Genomic DNA, 20,486 nt, shown 5'->3' with positions numbered 1-20,486 from the left:
TCCCAGTTGCTCTCGGGAGCACACCAAACTCCGTATCGGACCTGGACCGCGCATCGAAAGTCCGATTACGACAAAACCATACGGTTATGACCGCCTTGCTGGACTTGACTACCACCTCAGAAATCAAGTCCTAATAGTATCCAGAAACGCACAACTTGAGCTCGGAGCAAAGTGTGTGAGAAACGCGAATACCTTTAGAAAGAGAACTGAAACTTAAGTGAATTGAGTGGTCTCACTTGCGGGCCAAATCTAAAGATTCAGACCGTCAGAATCTGACCCAATTACACCCTCGGATCAGGGAAAATTTCCAACCCATGTCAGTGCACTTGTGGCCCTGATCGAGTACCGATGACCGTTGAATTGAAACTGGTCCGCTACGGTCGATCTGTAAATCCGATCGGACCGAAAACTTAGCCTGACCTAGATCCAATGTCAGGGAGCTTAAGTCCGACCGCATGCAGAAAAGGGGCCTCCAGAAGTGCTCCGTTGAGCCGAAACAGATGGGTTTTGGCTATAACATAAGTATACCATGGCCCTGGGGCCATTGAGCTCACGTTTGAGCCTATATAAGGGCCTTAAACCCTCTCTCTCCCGAATTTGCAAACCCTAGAGAGAAAAGAGAGAGAAAAGAGAAGGAAAGAGAGAGTGCGTGGGAGATTGTTCTCGGGACTCAATCTCGCCGTTCCACGTGCTTAGCTACCACTACCGTATCGCTATTCTAGCGATTCTGATTCCGTTTTCGGGTAAGAAATCCTAACCCTAACCTATTTTAGGGATTCAGATAGGGTATGTGATGAAATAGCTAACCTATTGATGAGGACATCGTGCACACGCACGCCCGCACACTACCACCCCTACGCACGTACGTACGCAGAAGGAGGACCCCACCATCGATCTGGCTCGATGACGACGTCCAGGGAGGGCCTCCTAGCTAGAAGACAAGTTTTGGTTCAGAAAAGTGGCCCGATAGTCAAGAAAAGCCCACCACGGGATCTCATGATCGTGGCCCACTCGTCGGATTGGTTTTATATTTTAAGTTTTGCTTATTGTTATTATTTAGAACATCGTGAACGCTTTAGATTTCCTTGTTTGGTTTTTATTTTAGTTTACTTCATCGCCAAGTAATAGGTGTCGCACATGGTGCGAGTTTTTGGGTATAGGGTTCTCCCTATAAATAGGCACCCTTTGTAGTTCTTTTCATTCATTGAAGTTAATAAAAAAAATTCCTGCTTTATTTTTCTGCTCTCTTCGTGAGTTGTGGAAGAATTCAAAAGTGGGTGTGAAGCCCTCCCTTTTCGAAGGGCTAACTACCGTGGTGCGAAGCCACATCGATCCCAATTCACCCCCATCTTTTTTTTCCATCTTCCCCCACCATCCATATGTCAAATTTGTCCTTTTGTTGCATCAGATTTCTTCATTGAAGCAGGTTTTCAGATTTCAGCCCGCAGGTGAGCTGAAACTTCGGCGGAGCACTACGCACAAACCGTACATCGGATCGAGCTAAAATTTGGAGGTTTTGGAGTCCATCCCTGGCCGACCAGGGCCAAGGTAGCCTTTTTCTGAATAGTGGGCCCCACACACATGCGGCCGGGATCACACGCACGTCCATCTGGACCATTGTTGCTGTCCACACGCGGGATCATCTTTTGGTTCAGGTTTTTATCTTCTTTTATCCTCTCATAGCCGTTTTTTTCATGAATCCTAACCCTATATTACATGATCCCTAATTGATTTGCCCCTTTTTATCACCTTAGGGTTCCTTGAATTGAAATTAGAGAATCCCTTGGATTAGGGACTGATTTTTATGCATGAGTAGTTGATTTTATTTCCCTTTGACATTGTTTGGTTTATAATTTTATTGGTCAAGTAGACTGTGTCGGCTTGGACCCGCATAGATTCCCCTTTAATTGAATGTTTGGATTTTCATGTGGGATGTGGAATTTGTGTGATTGTTTCTGAATTGGTGTGATCTAAGCCTGCAATCTTGCATATCATATTTAATTTTCCATGTCCTGCATCAAATTTGGTATCAGAGCCTAGGGTTCTTATAGGGGAATTCACCACATATTTAGGGTTTAGTTTGTTTGAGTCCTTCATGCATTCAGTCCATCATATATAGCTGAATTTTAGTAACAGTGTGTAGTCTCCTTCATATAGAGTCTCGTAGAGTCATTTAGTTTTTTAGACGCATATAGTTGTCATAGCAGGTCCTTAGGTTGAGCAAGTCAGTGTATGCCCACACGTACGGGTCGCCGCTTCGGTTTGCACCCCACACTAAACATGGAGCAACTACAAGAAACAGTGGCCAAGTTAGCCCAGCAAGTTGAGTCCTTGAATAAGCATTTGGAATAACACATAGATAAACGTCTCGAAGAAATAGAGGCCTCCTTCAGGGCAAACCCCACCACTGGGGAGGATGCCCAATCTCAGGCAGTTGGTCGGGAGGTTAGACCAAGGAATGGAGGCGGCCAAGGAGCTGGTCATGGGCGCGTACCTGTGCACCCACCCCGTGAGGGACATCATGATCAATATGACCCAGATGCACAACTCCTCAAGGGAGTTAGGGTAAATGCTCCTACTTTTGATGGTCACTTGGACCCTAAAGCTTTTTTAGATTGGTTGGCAGATATGGACCACTATTTTGAGTGGTATGATATGTCGGATGCTCGACGAGTCCGATTCGCCAAGATGAAGCTTGTGGGTCAAGCAAAGAGGTTTTGGGCGACGGTTGAGCGTAAAAAAGAAAGAGCGAGGGAACTTCCAATAGTCCATTGGGGAGAAATGAAAGAAACGTTGAAAGAGAAGTACCTCCCTTTCTCTTATCGCATGCGGTTGATTGAGGAGTGGCAGTCTCTTCGACAGGGTTCCATGAGTGTTGCTGACTATATTGAGAAATTCGAAGAGTACTCGACCCGCTATGAGGTTGATGAGGACCCCGTACTCACCCTTGCTCGTTTTAAAATGGGCCTCCGTCCTGACATTAGGAGAGAATTGCTCGCCAAAGACATAGACACTATCGAACAGTTGTACCAACTAGTGTTAGATGTCGAGCAATACCTTAAAGCATCTGTGGGAAGGCGGTTTGACTTTCGCGAATCTGGTACTAAGGCCAACCCCTCTGGGGCTAGACCTAACACGGGATTCCAAAACAAACCTTCCCCTAATGTTCAGCCCAGACCTAAGGATGATAAGGGTAAAGAGATTGTCGGGTCTAGTTCACGTGGAAGTGGGGCCACTAGGTGTTTTAGGTGTCAGGGGTTTGGTCACTTTGCTCACCAGTGCGGCACGAGAGAGGGCACCAAAGTACTCCTTATTGATGGGCAAGTAGAAGTAGTGCCCCCAGAGAGTGATAGTGAGGAGGAGGAATATGAGCCAGTCGGAACCCCTAGTGATGAGGAAGAGGGAGCACAAGAGTCTTTGACCCTCGCAATTGTGCGTTGCGCCCTAGCTCAAGCCAAGAACACTGATGACTGGCGCCGCAACACGATCTTCTACACTTATGCAAAATGTGGGGAAAAGAGCTGTAAGATGATCGTGGATAGTGGTAGTTGTGCCAACGTGGCATCCACTAGCACTGTGAGTCGTTTGGGCTTGAAGCTGGAAGCCCATCCTCAGCCCTATAGAGTCTCCTGGGTTGATGAAACATCCATTCCAGTCTCGCACCGCTGTCTTGTCCCTATTCAGTTCGGATCTTATAAAGACAATTTGGTGTGATGTTGTTCCTATGGATGTGGGCCATGTCATTCTGGGTAGGTCGTGGCTCTATGACAGGGATGTTACCATATTTGGTCGTTCAAATGTGTGTACATTCTGGTTTGAGGGCAAGAAGGTCAAGCTAAATCCTCTACCACCCAAGAATACAACTGGAAAAGAGTTCACCACACAGAGTGGTGTGAGCGGCCCAAAAGAAGTGAAGGAGTCGAAGTCCAAGTCCAAACCACTCCATATTTTGAATGCCAAAGACTTTGAGCGAGAGACGGAGGCGGACTCGATGATATACGCCCTTGTGGCTAGGGAGAGTGTACCAGAGACTAGCGTAGAGTTACCCACTGAGGCCATTCAGGTAGTACATGAGTTTCGTGATATTTTTCCTGATGATTTACCGAATGAGCTTCCCCCTATGAGGGATATACAACATGCCATTGATTTAATCCCTGGGGCAACTCTACCAAACCTCCCACATTACAGAATGAACCCGAAGGAGCACGCTGAGTTGAAGAGGCAGATTGATGAACTCCTAGAGAAGGGTTTCATTCGAGAGAGCATGAGTCCGTGTGCCGTGCCCGCCCTTCTTACACCTAAGAAGGATGGCACATGGAGGATGTGTATTGATAGTAGGGCCATCAACAAAATTACAATCAAGTATCGATTTCCCATACCGCGTCTTGATGACATGCTAGATATGATGGCTAATGCTACTATCTTCTCAAAAATCGACCTCAAAAGTGGGTATCACCAAATCCGTATACGCCCTGGTGATGAGTGGAAGACGGCCTTCAAGACGAAGGATGGGCTATATGAGTGGCTAGTTATGCCTTTTGGGTTAACTAATGCCCCAAGCACTTTCATGCGTGTGATGACCCAAGTGTTGAGACCCTTCATGGGGAAGTTCCTGGTCGTATACTTTGATGATATCTTGATTTATAGCATGACTAAGGAGCAACACCTCAACCACTTGAGGCGGGTTTGTGGGATCCTTAGGGCCGAGAAGTTGTACGCCAACCTAAAGAAGTGCGCGTTCTTGTCTAGTAGTGTGATCTTCTTAGGTTTTATTGTGTCACCGAGGGCGTATCGGCGGATCCCGAGAAGGTCAAGGCCATCGTTAATTGGCCTCGAACCCCGCAATATTCATGAGGTGCGCAGCTTTCATGGCTTAGCCACCTTTATAGGCGGTTCATTCGAGGCTTCGGTCCATTGTGGCTCCCATCACTGATGGCATAAAAAAGGGAGAGTTTCAATGGACAAAGGCCGCCTCGAAGGCCTTCAAGGAGATAAAGGTCAAGATGACCGAAGCTCCAGTTACGCGACTTCCAGATTTTTCAAAAGCTTTTGAAGTCGCATGTGACGCGTCAAGAGTCGGCATAGGGGGAGTACTTAGCCAGGAAGGGCACCCTGTCGCCTTTTTTAGTGAGAAATTGAATGAGGCAAAGCAAAGATATTCCACCTATGACAAGGAATTCTACGCGGTAGTGCAATCACTACGCCATTGGCGACATTACCTATTACCGCAAGAATTCGTCTTGTTCTCAGATCACGAGGCCTTAAAATACTTGGACTCTTAGAAGAAATTAAGCCCCAGGCATGCTAAGTGGGTTCAATTCCTTCAAGAGTACACTTTTGTGCTTAAGCACAAGGCCGGTGTAGAGAATAAACCTGCTGACGCGTTGAGTCGCCGAGTCGCATTACTCAACTCCATGAACGTTGAAGTTACGGGCCTTGAATGCATCAAAGAAGAATATTCTGAGTGTCCAGATTTTGGAGTTGTGTATACGTCTTTATTAGAGAGTCCATCAGGAGCTAACAATGAGTATTTGATTTTGGACGGATATTTGTTTAGGAGTGACCACTTGTGCATACCACGCACCTCCCTTCGCGATTTTCTTGTCTGGGAGTTACATTCAGGGGGGGTTGCAGGTCATTTCGGTCGTGACAAGACCATTGCCCTAGTGGAGGATAGATTTCATTGGCCAAGCCTCAAGCGGGACGTGGCCAAAATTATAGGGCAATGCCGTACTTGTCAACTGACAAAGCAGAGGAAACAGAATACAGGATTATATACACCTTTGCCAGTCCCATTCATCCCTTGGCAGGACATCAGTATGGACTTCATGCTTGGACTTCCAAAGACTATTCGAAAGCATGACTCCATATTCGTTGTCGTGGACCGTTTCTCTAAAATGGCCCACTTCATTCCTTGTTCTAAGACCTCCGACGCCTCTCATGTTGCCAAGCTATTCTTTAGTGAGGTTGTCAAACTGCATGGGTTACCAAAAACCATAGTGTCTGACCGTGACGTGAGATTTATGAGTTACTTTTGGAAGACACTATGGCACATGATGAATACTAGGCTCCAGTTTTCTTCTGCCTACCACCCTCAGACCGATGGCCAGACTGAGGTGGTTAATAGGAGCCTAGGGAGTTTACTTCGATGTTTAGTGGGGGAGCATACCAGGACATGGGACGCCGTACTACCCATAGCCGAGTTTGCATACAATAGTTCTGTCAATAGGTCCACAGGTCTAAGTCCTTTTGAAGTTGTTACTGGTTATAAGCCTAGGAAACCTATTGATCTTATCCCTATGTCATTGTCACATAGGCCATCAGAGTCTGCAGAGCAAGGTGTCCCGTATCGGTATCGGTTGGCGTAACGGTGACCTTCAAAACCGATACGGATACGGGGGCGTAACGGTGATACGGGGGCGTAACGGCCCGTAACGGTGCAAAAATTTTTTTTTGTCAAAAAAATATGAAAAAATATGGATTAAATCCGGAATATTCTAAGCATTCCAAATATGCATTCATTTATAAATTGGAAGATGTTTATGGTGGTGTAACGGTCCACTCTTTGGTGAGAAGTTGTATCGGACTATCTGATGAATTTATGAACCAGATAACCTGAATTTGACTACAAAATTCATATATTTAATTTTCTAACTATCTACTGTCAATGATAGATATATTAGAATGAATGTAATATGAAAATATCTTACATTTAGGTGTTTGCAATTATTTTTGAGGGCCAAAATTCATGCGTAAATAGAAAAAAATATATAAAAAAAATATAAAATGGCACCCCAAATATGTAAAATGCACATTAACATGTTCTACTATGATTAACACATCATATGACATCATTAAAACAGCAAAAGAATCATTAAAAATTATTTTTCTAATTTTAAAATATAGGGCCGAAATAAATGCGTAAATAGAAAAAAATATAAAAAAAATATAAAATGGCACCCCAAATATGTAAATTGCACATTAACATGTTCTACTATGATTAACACATCATATGACATCATTAAAACAGCAAAAGAATCATTAAAAAATGATTTTTCGAATTTTCAAAAAAAGGGCCGAAATAAATGCGTAAATAGAAAAAAATATATAAAATGGCACCCCAAATATGTAAATTGCACATTAACATGTTCTACTATGATTAACACATCATATGACATCATTAAAACAGCAAAAGAATCATTAAAAAATGATTTTTCGAATTTTCAAAAAAAGGGCCGAAATAAATGCGTAAATAGAAAAAAATATAAAAAAAATATAACATGGCACCCCAAATCTGTAAAATGCACATTAACATGTTCTACTATGATTAACACATCATATGATGTCATTAAAACAGCAAAAGAATCATTAAAAAATGATTTTTCGAATTTTCAAAAAAAGGGCCAAAATAAATGCGTAAATAGAAAAAAATATAAAAAAAATATAAAATGGCACCCCAAATCTGTAAAATGCACATTAACATGTTCTACTATGATTAACACATCATATGATGTCATTAAAACAGCAAAAGAATCATTAAAAAATGATTTTTCGAATTTTCAAAAAAAGGGCCAAAATAAATGCGTAAATAGAAAAAAATATTTAAAAAATATAAAATGGCACCCCAAATCTGAAAAATGCACATTAACATGTTCTACTATGATTAACACATCATATGATGTCATTAAAACAGCAAAAGAATCATTAAAAATGATTTTTCGAATTTTCAAAAAAGGGCCAAAATAAATGCGTAAATAGAAAAAAATATTAAAAAATATAAAATGGCACCCCAAATCTGTAAAATGCACATTAACATGTTCTACTATGATTGACACATCATATGATGTCATTAAAACAGCAAAAGAATCATTAAAAATGATTTTTCGAATTTTCAAAAAAAAGGGCCAAAATAAATGCGTAAATAGAAAAAAATATTAAAAAAATATAAAATGGCACCCCAAATCTGTAAAATGCACATTAACATGTTCTACTATGATTAACACATCAAATGGCATGATTAAAACAGCAAAACAACCATTAAAATTTGATTTTTCGAATTTTTAAAAAAGGGGCCAAAATTCATGCGTAAATAGAAAAAAATATTAAAAAATTATTAAATGGACCCCAAATCTGTAAAATGTACATTAACATGTTCTACTATGATTAACACATCATATGACATGATTAAAACAGCAAAACATATTAAAAAAAGTATAAATACCTATTTTTGACGAATTTCTGAAAAATGGCCCACCGAGCTTTGATTCAAAAAAATCTGTGATATAATGTGTTTTTATCTCAAATACCTAGCTAAGGTTAGTTGAAATTAGTAGTAGAAGGAGTGAAAAACAGTTTGGAAGCAAGAGGTTTCAAAAAAACAGCAAAAAATGAGCTAAAAATGAAAAAAAAGTTACCGTTACGGGCCCGTTACGGCCGTTACGACGCCCGACGGCGATACGGTACAAAATCGTATCGCCGATACGGCCGAACGGTAACGGTTCGCACGTTACGTATCGGCGACGGCCGATACGTAACCGATTCGGCACACCTGCAGAGTCTTTGCGCATCACATACATTCATGGCATCAAAAATCAAGCAAAGATCACTACTAGTAATGAGCATTACAAACTTTCTACAGACATAGACGTTTCAAAGAGTTCAATATTGGGGACTCGGTGATGGTCGCATCATGCCCGAGCGGTACCCTCCAGGGGCCATTCGTAAGTTACACGCGCGTAGCGCTGGGCCCTTCAAAATTATAAAGCGAAACGGTCTCAATGCGTATGAGGTAGATCTTCCACCTTCCATGGGAATTAGTTCCACATTCAACGTGGAGGATCTAGTTGCTTTTCAGGAACCCACTGATACTTTGTCCAGCCCTTCGCCCACCCATCCTGATGTCCCAACCTTACCCTTTGATCCATGGCCTCTTCCCGACCTTTCATCCCAGCCTCTGCCTTCCATACCTAGCCTTCACACACCCAGAGAGGAAATAGAGGATATCTTGGACCATGAGATAATTTCCACGTCGGATGGCGGGTTTTAGAAATACCTAGTTAAATGGAAATCACGCCCCAGCTTCGAACAACGCGTGACTCACTGAGGAGGAGCTTCAGAGACTTGATCCAGACATCCTAGAGCAGTTCAGGAGTTTTATTTCGCCAGTGGCGAAATCTTCGCAGCCGGGGAGAGTTGATGAGGACATCGTGCACACGCACGCCCGCACACCACCACCCCTACGCACGTACGTACGCAGAAGGAGGACCCCACCATCGATCTGGCTCGATGACGACGTCCAGGGAGGGCCTCCTAGCTAGAAGACAAGTTTTGGTTCAGAAAAGTGGCCCGATAGTCAAGAAAAGCCCACCATGGGATCTCATGATCGTGGCCCACTCGTCGGATTGGTTTTATATTTTAAGTTTTGCTTATTGTTATTATTTAGAACATCGTGAACGCTTTAGATTTCCTTGTTTGGTTTTTATTTTAGTTTACTTCATCGCCAAGTAATAGGTGTCGCACATGGTGCGAGTTTTTGGGTATAGGGTTCTCCCTATAAATAGGCACCCTTTGTAGTTCTTTTCATTCATTGAAGTTAATAAAAAAATTCCTGCTTTATTTTTCTGCTCTCTTCGTGAGTTGTGGAAGAATTCAAAAGTGGGTGTGAAGCCCTCCCTTTTCGAAGGGCTAACTACCGTGGTGCGAAGCCACATCGATCCCAATTCACCCCCATCTTCCATCATCTTTTTTTTCCATCTTCCCCCACCATCCATATGTCAAATTTGTCCTTTTGTTGCATCAGATTTCTTCATTGAAGCAGGTTTTCAGATTTCAGCCCGCAGGCGAGCTGAAACTTTGGCGGAGCACTACGCACAAACCGTACATCGGATCGAGCTAAAATTTGGAGGTTTTGGAGTCCATCCCTGGCCGACCAGGGCCAAGGTAGCCTTTTTCTGAATAGTGGGCCCCACACACGTGCGGCCGGGATCACACGCACGTCCATCTGGACCATTGTTGCTGTCCACACGCGGGATCATCTTTTGGTTCAAGTTTTTATCTTCTTTTATCCTCTCATAGCCGTTTTTTTCATGAATCCTAACCCTATATTACATGATCCCTAATTGATTTGCCCATTTTTATCACCTTAGGGTTCCTTGAATTGAAATTAGAGAATCCCTTGGATTAGGGACTGATTTTTATGCATGAGTAGTTGATTTTATTTCCCTTTGACATTGTTTGGTTTATAATTTTATTGGTCCAGTCCTAGCCTGTGTCGGCTTGGACCCGCATAGATTCCCCTTTAATTGAATGTTTGGATTTTCATGTGGGATGTGGAATTTGTGTGATTGTTTCTGAATTAGTGTGATCTAAGCCTGCAATCTTGCATATCATATTTAATTTTCCATGTCCTGCATCACCTATTTCATACTATAGGTTGCCGTTGTGCCGTAGACGAAGGCGGAGTGTTCAAACTGAATTCGTTACGAGTTTAGCGGCGAAAGGTGCGGACTATAAACGTATAGGTTATGGTTTTCAAGGCTTTCAATGTCGGTTAATGATTTATAACCGACTGGGTTGTCGTTTCACATGTTAGATACGCTGTTTTCCTCGCTTTACGGTTATATATAAACTATGTTGAATATAAGTTATTCCATGTGTAGGTTGAAATGACGGGATATGTCAGGAATTTGGTTTTGTGCTTGCCATGATTATTCGCCGTGAACATGTGATTGTTGAATTCGTGACAACTCGTTATGAAAGGATTTGCCCTAATATAGCTTATAACTGAGTTGTACCGGTAGGTTGAAGTGTGTAGTCTAAGTGTTTGTGGAAATGATTGAATGAGTATGGAATTTGAATCCCTGCTTGCCATGATTATCCGTTGTGAATATATGCGTGTTGTATTCATGACAACTCCTTAGTGAAAGGATTTGCCCTAATACATGTTGTGATCAACATACGTCATGTATGTTGATGTGTGTAGTCTAAGTGTTTGTGAAAATGTCTGGATGAGTAAATATTTAGTATTGTGTATGTTATATAGGTGTTGAAGTGAGATTCTCAACTACCTTAGCTATGTGTATATATCCCTTCATGTAACTTAGATTAAATTTGTGTGATTTAGCATGAAATGCATTTGTGCAAAGTATGTTTACCTTGTATTTTGTGAAATGTTCAATTGGTTACGTTACTTAAATTAATTGTTTAACTTTGATATGCCTACCACATGTGTTATCCTGTTCTATTTACATGCGTTTGGGACTACTACGTAGTCCAGGCTATCGGTAACGGTTCCCGAACGAGTGGCTGAGTTAGCTTCGCCACAACAGATGTGTTCGAGGAATCCGAGTCGTACGGAGTTTGTCGATAGTGGTTAGGCCACACGGAGTTCTTACGCACTTCATGTCAATCATCTCGACGTACGCTCGTACCAGTCGAGCTCGTCAAGTAACCCGATTGACCCGATGTATGTTCACCATGTATAGACGTTATCGCTTGAACCTAAGGTACCAAACTCACCAGTGGAAACCCCATTAACCTTGATACCTCGATCCGCTAAGACTCATGAGCCGGACATAGTGGTATGGGACACCGTGGTCGAGCTGTCGGCCTAGCCTACGCTGGGGTGACGAGCCTCCCCATAGTGACCAATGAGCAACACCGCCTCGTGAGCCGAATACGGTGGTATGAGATACTGTATTCGAGCTGTCGGCCTACACTGATTAGGTGACGAGCCCTTTGTAGTGACCTCGAGCATACTCTGAGACTGCGTTGAGGCAACGAGCTTTTCCGTAGCAACTAGAGTATAAACTAGGCCTACACTGATCAGGTGACGAGCCCTTTGTAGCGACCTAGAACCGCAACATCGTATGAGACTAGCTAGGACTGACGACCCTAGAATGGATCATTGTTTGGAAAATGATACAAGGGAGGTACCTTAGCTTCTCAAAATTATTGTATGAATAAATCTAATTAAATATTGGCTAACATGAGCATGCACCGCATTGTATGTGCTTTGGCGAGGAAGAGCACTTTCGGGTGGTTGCCATGAGCGTCGTAAGATGAAGACGCTGAGGGAGTGTAGGCGAGGGCATGCATCATTATCGCATATCATTCTTACATTAACAAGAGTATCTAGGACATGTTTGTTGTACTGCTTAATCATTACTGCTTGATTGAATTGATAACATGTTAACCTTTGCTTTATAGTTCCACTGAGTTGATCACTCACTCCCACGTTCCGGGACGACGTTTTAAACACCAACCAGACTCTGTCTTAGCTGCAGGTGATGGCGATGCCTACGAGGCAGAGCCAGACTTCGAGGATGACGAGGAGGCGTTCTCCTACATGCAGTTATCGGGCGGGTTCATGTGAGCCGTGTCCTGATTGTCGGGGCTACAGGGACACTGACGAGATGCCCTTGCACTGTTGTTCTGTATTTTGGGACACTTGTATATTCATTTTGATCACTTTGGGAGTATACATGTATATGGTTAACCTGGTGACATTTTCACACTCTGGAGATCTACAACTTATACGTTATATTTATCAATCACAGTCTTCCACTTGTGTAAATTTATTCGTCTCTGGAGTGTGATATGTTGTTTTGGCTTAATCCCATTCATCTTTAATGCACTAAAACGGACAACATTAAATCATCATTATCTATGTTGGATAAGTGATGCGTTGGACCTCGGGAGTTGAGTCTATGCTCGACCCCCGATTTTCAGTGCGTTACAATGATCCCAGCCCAACTATTATATCCACACCACAGGGTGAGCAAGAAACGTAGAGTCATGGAGGGGCAGTTGCCAAGCAAGCCATTAAGCACGACGCATTCACACACGTGAAACGTCGTGATTGAGTAGGTGGCTGCTTAAAATAGCAGGAAATCCACTAATCTATGATTACAAACACAACTCATGCCAACATGATCAGGCTCCACACTGCACTACACTACAAAGAGTAGTTTGCGAACAGTCGATGTTTAAAGCATTGATGCCAAAAAAGACTACTTTGCATGAACTTTTTTCTCTATCAATTGTTGAGCATGTGGTATCAAATTTGTGTCAGCATTTTAGGTGGATTTTCTAAGTCTAAATTAGCTAGTAACTAATGTGGCTATGCAAGAATTAACGATCCAAAACAGTGCTATAAAGGAACAATGTGAATTCAAAGTTTCAAACAATAAGAGAGAGAGAGAGAGAGAGAGAGAGAGAGAGAGAGAGAGAGAGTGGTTTAAAATAGATATTCAGCTTCAGGCATGCACAAGCTATGCATATTCGATGCTGCTCACATTGTCATTAAGTTTCTACAAGTAATTAAACGAGAGTAATAAACCATGTTGCCGTTTCTTGCATTTATTCTGTCACTGCACATTGATATTCTATTCACATAATCATTGGGTATGATGGCAAGTAGACTAGCAATGCAACTAATGAATTCAAATGTCTGGAAGCCAAGGTTCCATATAGAAATAAGGAATTACATGATCCTCAGGCTGGGAAGATGCATCGTATACTCAAGCCCTGAGTTTCAAAAGTGGGAACAATGGCTCACTGATCCAATAGTTTATCTAATCAGCCAATGTCAAAGGAGCATGCCTCAAAAATCTCCTAGAATGGAAGATTTCAACCCATCAATTAGTGTCTTGCAATTTGACAATTAAGAGGAAAAATTGCAGCAACCGTCCACATTCAACATAAGACAAAATAATAATAATAATAATAATAATCTAGGAGGCTAGTATCTCCAGATCCAGGATATTTTTTGGAGCACCATTCTCTGTTGGACACATCAGATTAACAGTCTTGATTGCCAAATGCAGGCAACACTTTTCTTAATCAGAGTCCTAGTATACATCTCATATCCTTGGACATGGAAAACCAACATGGAATGGTAAGGATATGGAAAACTAAGGATTCCAACAGTAAATCTGTTGTTTAGTTTGGAGTGTACTCCTCCCTGGAAATGTTCAAAGATCAATGGTCAAATGATGAGAGGAGGCTCTCGTGACCTGGGAATTTACGTTTAACAGCTTTTTTTGAAAGGAATGATATCCACGAATTTGAGTAAAACCTTGGGAATGAAAAACAATTAACGCATCTTTTTTTCTGCAAACATGGGGAAAAGTATGTTTCCTTGGAAAACTTTTTCATTCCCAAGGTATTCGACATTCCCAAACATCCCCAAAAGAAAATGGACAAAGAAAGACACTGCTAGTTTATAAAACCTCCTCTTCATTCTGAGTAGCTTCTCTTGATGCCAAATCTGTGAGCATAATGTTCTTGCATCAGTGCGATAAAATTCGATCTCCGTTGCTGAAAATGTGCATACAAGATCGAAAAAGAAAATAATATAATAAGAGATCTAGCTAAATGAACATAAACAAACAAAACCAGTAAATGCTACCACGGGCAAAAAGTACATCTGCCAACACTGCTCAAATACCCAAAAACTCGACTCGACTAGGAAGTCGAAACTCAATAATTGATAATTATTTAAAAATAGGAGGTATCAAGTCCAATTGGTTGGATGTTAAGTTACTCTCCACCCTGCATATATCTTCCAACCTGTCATGCTCTTTCAACTTGTCCAATAGGTTGGCCTCACCATGAGGATCATCATCATCATCTAAGGATTATCCCAATTAATTGGGGTCGGCTACATAAATCATGTTCTGCCATTTCATTCTATCAAGGGCCAGACCTTCAGTTAGACCATAGGTCATCAAGTCTTTTCTTACTACCTCCATCCATGTCCTTTTAGGCCTTCCCCTTTTAGAGCCTTCAATTTGTACCAACTCACTCCTAACTCGCGCAGTTCTTCATCTCCATTGCATATGACCAAACCATCTACATCTACTTTCCCTCATCTTATTACCTATTGGTTCTCTTACATTCCTTCCTAGGTTGACCTCAAAATGAGGGTCCTCTTGTTAAAAAACAGCCCATCCACTCATTAGGAGGACCAAACTTATATTTTGGTTTTCATTAGCAGTTGTACAGTGTTGTCTATGGATTGGCCCACCAAATGAGTGAATGTGACAGATTTTGCACAAGGTGATCAACAAGTTGAGACCAACCTAGTAGACGGGTTGGATGTTGAAAGAACATAACATGTTAGAAGTAACATATTGGGTGGACAGTAACTTTTAGTCCAACCGGTTTGGTTGAGACCTTCTCATGTAAAAATATGAGAAATGTACATAGAAAGCATGAATTAATGAAAATACTAAAACAATAACAGAAATTTTAGGGGTTGTTGGGATGCCTATAAAATCTACGAGGGGTTGACTGTAAAATGGACAAGTGGTAAATGAAATAAAGGTAAATGGATTGCAGGGCCTGTTTGGATGCTGAAATTGCCTGTAAATGGTTTACAGGCTGTAAAGAATTTACAGCTTTTACCTGCAAATGAAAAACGGACTCTTAAGTTTTCAGTTACTTGTAAATCAGATTTAGGTATTTGGAGTTTTCATATTGTTTCTTGATGATAAGTTTGATTGCCAATTATAGAAGTTCTTCCTATGTTTTTTGTTGATTTAGTTTAAAGATAACGCAATCCTTCATGTTGGTTGGAGTGAACATCTCTACTCTTACTTTGATTATTCATTTAGAAAAATAGGCTCTTTTAGTGAACATTCAACGTTGAGAAGTAGACTCTTTTATATTCAGTAGTTTCTTTTCATAAAGGAGCATTTGAATTAGTGGGCCCACTTTTGTGGCCCACCTAATGCTTGGTTTACAGTGAGGATTGGCCTTATTGAGTGGGCTCAATCCAATGATCCATCGTAAATGAAGCCCTTATATGTCATTTGAAGGTTTTATTGAGATTTACCTCTCCAAGCTTTGTTAGGCGTGAATACCAATTACAAGTTGTAAACAATTTATAGGTTATCCAAACATAGAAAACTACTTACCCAAAAACAAATTACAGCTTAAAGCCCAACAGGACAAGCCGTAAATAATTCACAGATGTAATTCATTTGTCACTTGCAGGTTTTACAGCTGCATCCAAATGACCCCTAAGTCGTAAAGGAATTAGAGGTAATCGGATTACAGGCATAAAGTGTTTACAGCCTGTCCAAAATTAAACTGTAATCTGTTTACCGAGAGAGAGAGAGAGAGAGAGAGAGAGAGAGAGAGAGAGAGAGAGAGAGAGAGAGAGAGAGAGAGAGAGCTGTTGGGGGAGGGGGAGATGGTGGAAAAGGGAGCTGCGATGCACCCTTTATGAGGGATTTGAACAACTAGCCGTTGCCCTGAAAATCAATTGCAGGTAAATGAAAACATGCCTTAAAGGCAAGTTTTCAACTGCAGGTAAAAGTTGTAATTGCTTTCAACCTATAAACCATTTACATACAATTTCAGGCATCTAAACAACCACTTAGGAAAAAAAAAAGACAGATGAAGAAAATGGACTCATCTTGACTCGATCAAGCTTTTTACACAACTCAAATAACTCAATAAAATGAGATTTGAGTCAACTCAGGACTCAAAATCCAGTTAAGTCGAGTTGACCCGACCAAGTTTCAAGTCCACTCGACAAGTTTTAAAATGATGTCTGCTGCTAATATACTACTACTACAAGTTGCTATGAATTCAATAATTTACATCTATCAGTAGCCATCGGAACTCCAATTTCAGTTTGGAAAGAACTTGTGTTCTTACAGTTTAACGCTTGGAGGCAAAGGATCACATTCAAAAGAAGTCATGATTGAATCGAATTCAACAAATCGAAAACTCATTGAGATTGCAATTTTTGATGAAATTTAAAATAATTGAATTCATAAGAAATTGTGATTGAATTGAAGATGAAAAAGAGTCTAGAAATCAGATATTTGAGAAAGGAGAAGATACTTTTCGAGATCTCTCGACGATGAAATCAAAAGGGCTTTTAATCAATGAATATACAGAGAGAGGAATCAGAGTTTTGAAGAGGGATTTGTTAGTTTTTTGCGAGAAGAAGGGGAATGACGGAAGTTCATGTGACAGACAAAAACACCCATACACATGCTATCGCCCACACGTAGCTGTGAGGCCCATCTTTTAAATGGCTTGGATCATTGAAAAATGAACAAAATCCATGGGCTAAAGACATTGAAGAGCAAAAAAAAAAAAAAAGATTTTTACTTGAAATTCCTAAATTCTGATTTGCATTTTGCTAAGCCCACATGCGTGTCCAATAAAGCTCATGGACACAACATAGGTGTGCCGTAATGATTGGTATGGGACTGTAAAAGCCGTTACATAAAGGTAACAGTGGCAACCGTTATGCATTACAAGGTTGTAACGACCGTTACGGGAAAAAAAAATGACCCGTAACAACCATTATAGCCCCGTAATGGCCTGTTACGCCCCTCATAAAGGCCATAAAGGCCCTGTAACGGTCCATTACGAGGCCAATAGAGATTTTTTCAGGTTTTTTAAATTAGAGAAAGAAAGAGAGACTACAACAACCTTTATAGCTCGTATCATAAAGGTAAGAGTGGTACCATTAAGGCCACCGTTACCATTACGGAATACCTTGCATGCGACACATGTGCCATCATGGCACAATAAGTACGAGATCCAATCCATCCATTAGATCAACGCCACCATATTGATGTCCTGGACCAAGAATCAAGTTGATCCACTGGTCAAGTAGGCCACGGTTCATAGAACAAATGTCTAGCTCTGAAAAACTTGGTTGATGTTTTCTAACCCATCCATCTATTTCCAAATATGGGGTCCACCATGATGTTGTTATAGAGAATGCTAGTGTATAGTGTAGTGGCCCGTTTTAGTGTAAGTGCATTTGCACACTTTCCTCCTCCTGCGATGTACTATATGCTCTATTATAATAAAATATTGTGTGTTAGGGCAAGATAGCCTAACACAACATCTTTCCCAAACGCTCCTCCTCCTCCTCCTCCTTTTCTCTCAATTTCTCCTCTTTTCTTCACATTATAATCATCAAACCATTCTCTACTTGGTATCAGATAATAGATCCAGGCATTTCGCATCCAACAAATTGAGAGACAACACATCACCTTGCTGACGCCAGCGTTGTACGAACGAATGGACTCTATTTGAGCTAAAAGTTTAGGGGTTTGATAGATCTTGATTTTAAAAGATTTGCCATGATTTTTTTAGAATTTTTTAGACCTTCTTTCATGGTATTTTGGGCGAAATAAAGAAATTCGAAAATCGGGCCCTTTTTCCGTTTTTCTTCGTTCTACCTCAAATCGGTAAGCTTTTCTTTGGTTTCTTTGCTCAAGATGGACCAAAATGTCCCTCCCAAGCTACCCATGGAGGATTTTTTACCTAAGAACCATGTTTGAGAAGGAATTAACCTCAAATGGATGTGCGGCTAGGCCGTTTTTCACTTGGTTAGGCTGTTTTTTATTGTGTTTCATGTTATTTTGGATGATTGCTATTTGTTGGAGGTTTATATCTTATTATCTTGAAACATTGAGTGAGATAGAGTTGTTTGAATCAATTCTTCTTGCATAAGGCCTCTCTCAGCATAGGTTTATCTCTTTTGGACTCTCCTATGGCTGACAAAGGGCCCTCATCTCTTGGCATAAGGTCTCTTGAATCCAACCCCTTACAGATTACCTCCACTAAGTTGAATGGTGACAACTATCTTCAATAGGCACAATCTGTAAAAGTGTTCTTAGGAGCCCGTGAGAAGTTGTCGTATATTTTGGATGATCCCCCAAGCTCTACAGATGTTACCTACAAGTCTTGGACAAAGGAGAATCATCAAGTTATTGTACGCTTGTTGAATAGTATGGATTCCTCGATTAGCCACTCAGTGATGCTTTCATCCCCAGCTAAAGGCATTTGGGATACGCTTCAAGATATGTTCTCGGAATATCAGAATTTTTCACATGTATTCCAGCTTATTCGATAAATTGGTCAGTTCCAGCAAAACTCAAGATCATTAAAAGATTACTATTCAACGCTTCGGGGTATGTGGGATGAGTTGGATATGTATCAGCCTCTTCCTTCCAAATGTAAAGAGGATCATGAACATGCTTATAAGCAATGGGATGATACTCGTATCATGCAATTCCTAGCTGGGTTGAATTCCGATTATCTTCATGATCCAGATCAGGTTATTATGCAGGATCTTCTTCCCCCATTGACGACAGTCTATGCCATGTGTCAACGTGTTATTGTCTCTACTCTTCCTTCTCATTCATTTGTGCCACCAGAGTGTTCGGCACATCTTGCTAGCAATCAATCCTCTCTTGGCCTTCAGGTATCATCCTTGAGTTCAGGGTGCTTTTCTGTTTTTGGTGGTCGTGGTAGAGGTCGCAAGAGAGATCGCAGTAGTGGCGATCGTAGTCTTCGTGGTCGTGGTGGACGTGAACAAGGACGTGATGGTTCCCGCATTTGTTTACATTGTGGTGGAACTACTCACACTATTGATTATTGTTGACAGATACATGGTCGTCCTACGTATGCCACTGCTGCTATTGCATCCACAATTGCTCCTGAGATAGTCTTCCACCCCGACAGCTGAGCAGTCTACTTCAGGAGAGTCTCTTATCATTTCTCGGGCTGCATATGATGCCCTTATGCGGCTTCACATTCATGATATTCCTGAACCATCTCACGCAGCCTCGGCCCAGTCAGGTATTGCTCTTCTTGCATCATTCTCTCCTACCTCCTGGGTCATAGACTCTAGAGCTTCCTCCCATATGACTGGTGGGTCTCAATTATTTTCCTCTTATTCTCCTTCTCCCCACACTCAATATGTCACAGTCGCAGATGGAACCCAAACTCCCATCTCTGGGATTGGTTCCATCTCTCTTTCTTCTTTCCTTGTCTCTGTCCTCAGTCTTACATGTGCCTCGTTTTCCATTAAACTTATTGTATGTTAGCTCTCTTACTAAATCATTAAATTGTTTCATTACCTTCTTCCATTCTTATTGTTTGTTTCAGGACCTACAGACGAAGAGAGTGATTAGTGGGGGGGCATGAGCGAGGAGCCGTTTATCTTCTCGATGATACACCTGTTACCGCTTCTAGTACTCTTTCTCTAGATCGAGAGTCCATGACTCGGTGGCACTGCCGCTTAGGCCATCCATCAATAGCTAGATTGCGAATTTTGTTTCCTTCCTTATCTGTCACTAAACAGTTATACTGTGATATTTGTGAATTGTCCAAACATCATCGTGCTACATTTCCTCCTAGCTCTTACAGGAGGAAATCTCAACCTTTTGTTTTGGTTCACTCGGATGTCTGGGGACCAGCTCCAGTTACATTCACTTTTGGATTTAGATATTTTGTTACCTTTATTGATGATTATTCACGTATGACTTGGATTTATTTTTTGAAATCTAAAAGTGAAGTGTTTGATGCGTTTAAAGTGTTTTATAATGAAGTGTGTACTCAATTTCAATGTTCCATCAAAACCCTCCATTCTGATAATGGGAAGGAATACATGTCTACTGTCTTTCTGTCCTTCTTGCAGGAACATGGTATTTTATCTAGAA

General features: G+C 41.3%; 1 protein-coding gene across 12 annotated transcripts in view; it reads right to left on the bottom strand.

Moving 5' to 3' along the window:
- Positions 1 to 20,486, bottom strand: part of LOC131246395 (uncharacterized) — a 63,065-nt gene that overhangs the window by 29,642 nt on the left and 12,937 nt on the right. For 9 of the 12 annotated variants that reach the window (XM_058246486.1, XM_058246483.1, XM_058246484.1 and 6 more), the window contains one exon: positions 14,232 to 14,319. In XM_058246486.1, the coding sequence (XP_058102469.1) occupies positions 14,232 to 14,319 (88 nt within the window). Of the gene's footprint in view, positions 1 to 13,487; positions 13,615 to 14,231; positions 14,320 to 20,486 lie in introns of those variants that run through there. The other 3 variants (XM_058246489.1, XM_058246494.1, XM_058246490.1) reach the window with 2 other exon arrangements.

The sequence above is a fragment of the Magnolia sinica genome, chromosome 5, assembly GCF_029962835.1.
Source record: "Magnolia sinica isolate HGM2019 chromosome 5, MsV1, whole genome shotgun sequence".
Taxonomy (NCBI): Eukaryota; Viridiplantae; Streptophyta; class Magnoliopsida; order Magnoliales; family Magnoliaceae; genus Magnolia; species Magnolia sinica.
The sequence above is the reverse complement of the archived record's forward strand: the minus strand, read 5'-3'. Positions and strand labels throughout refer to the sequence as shown.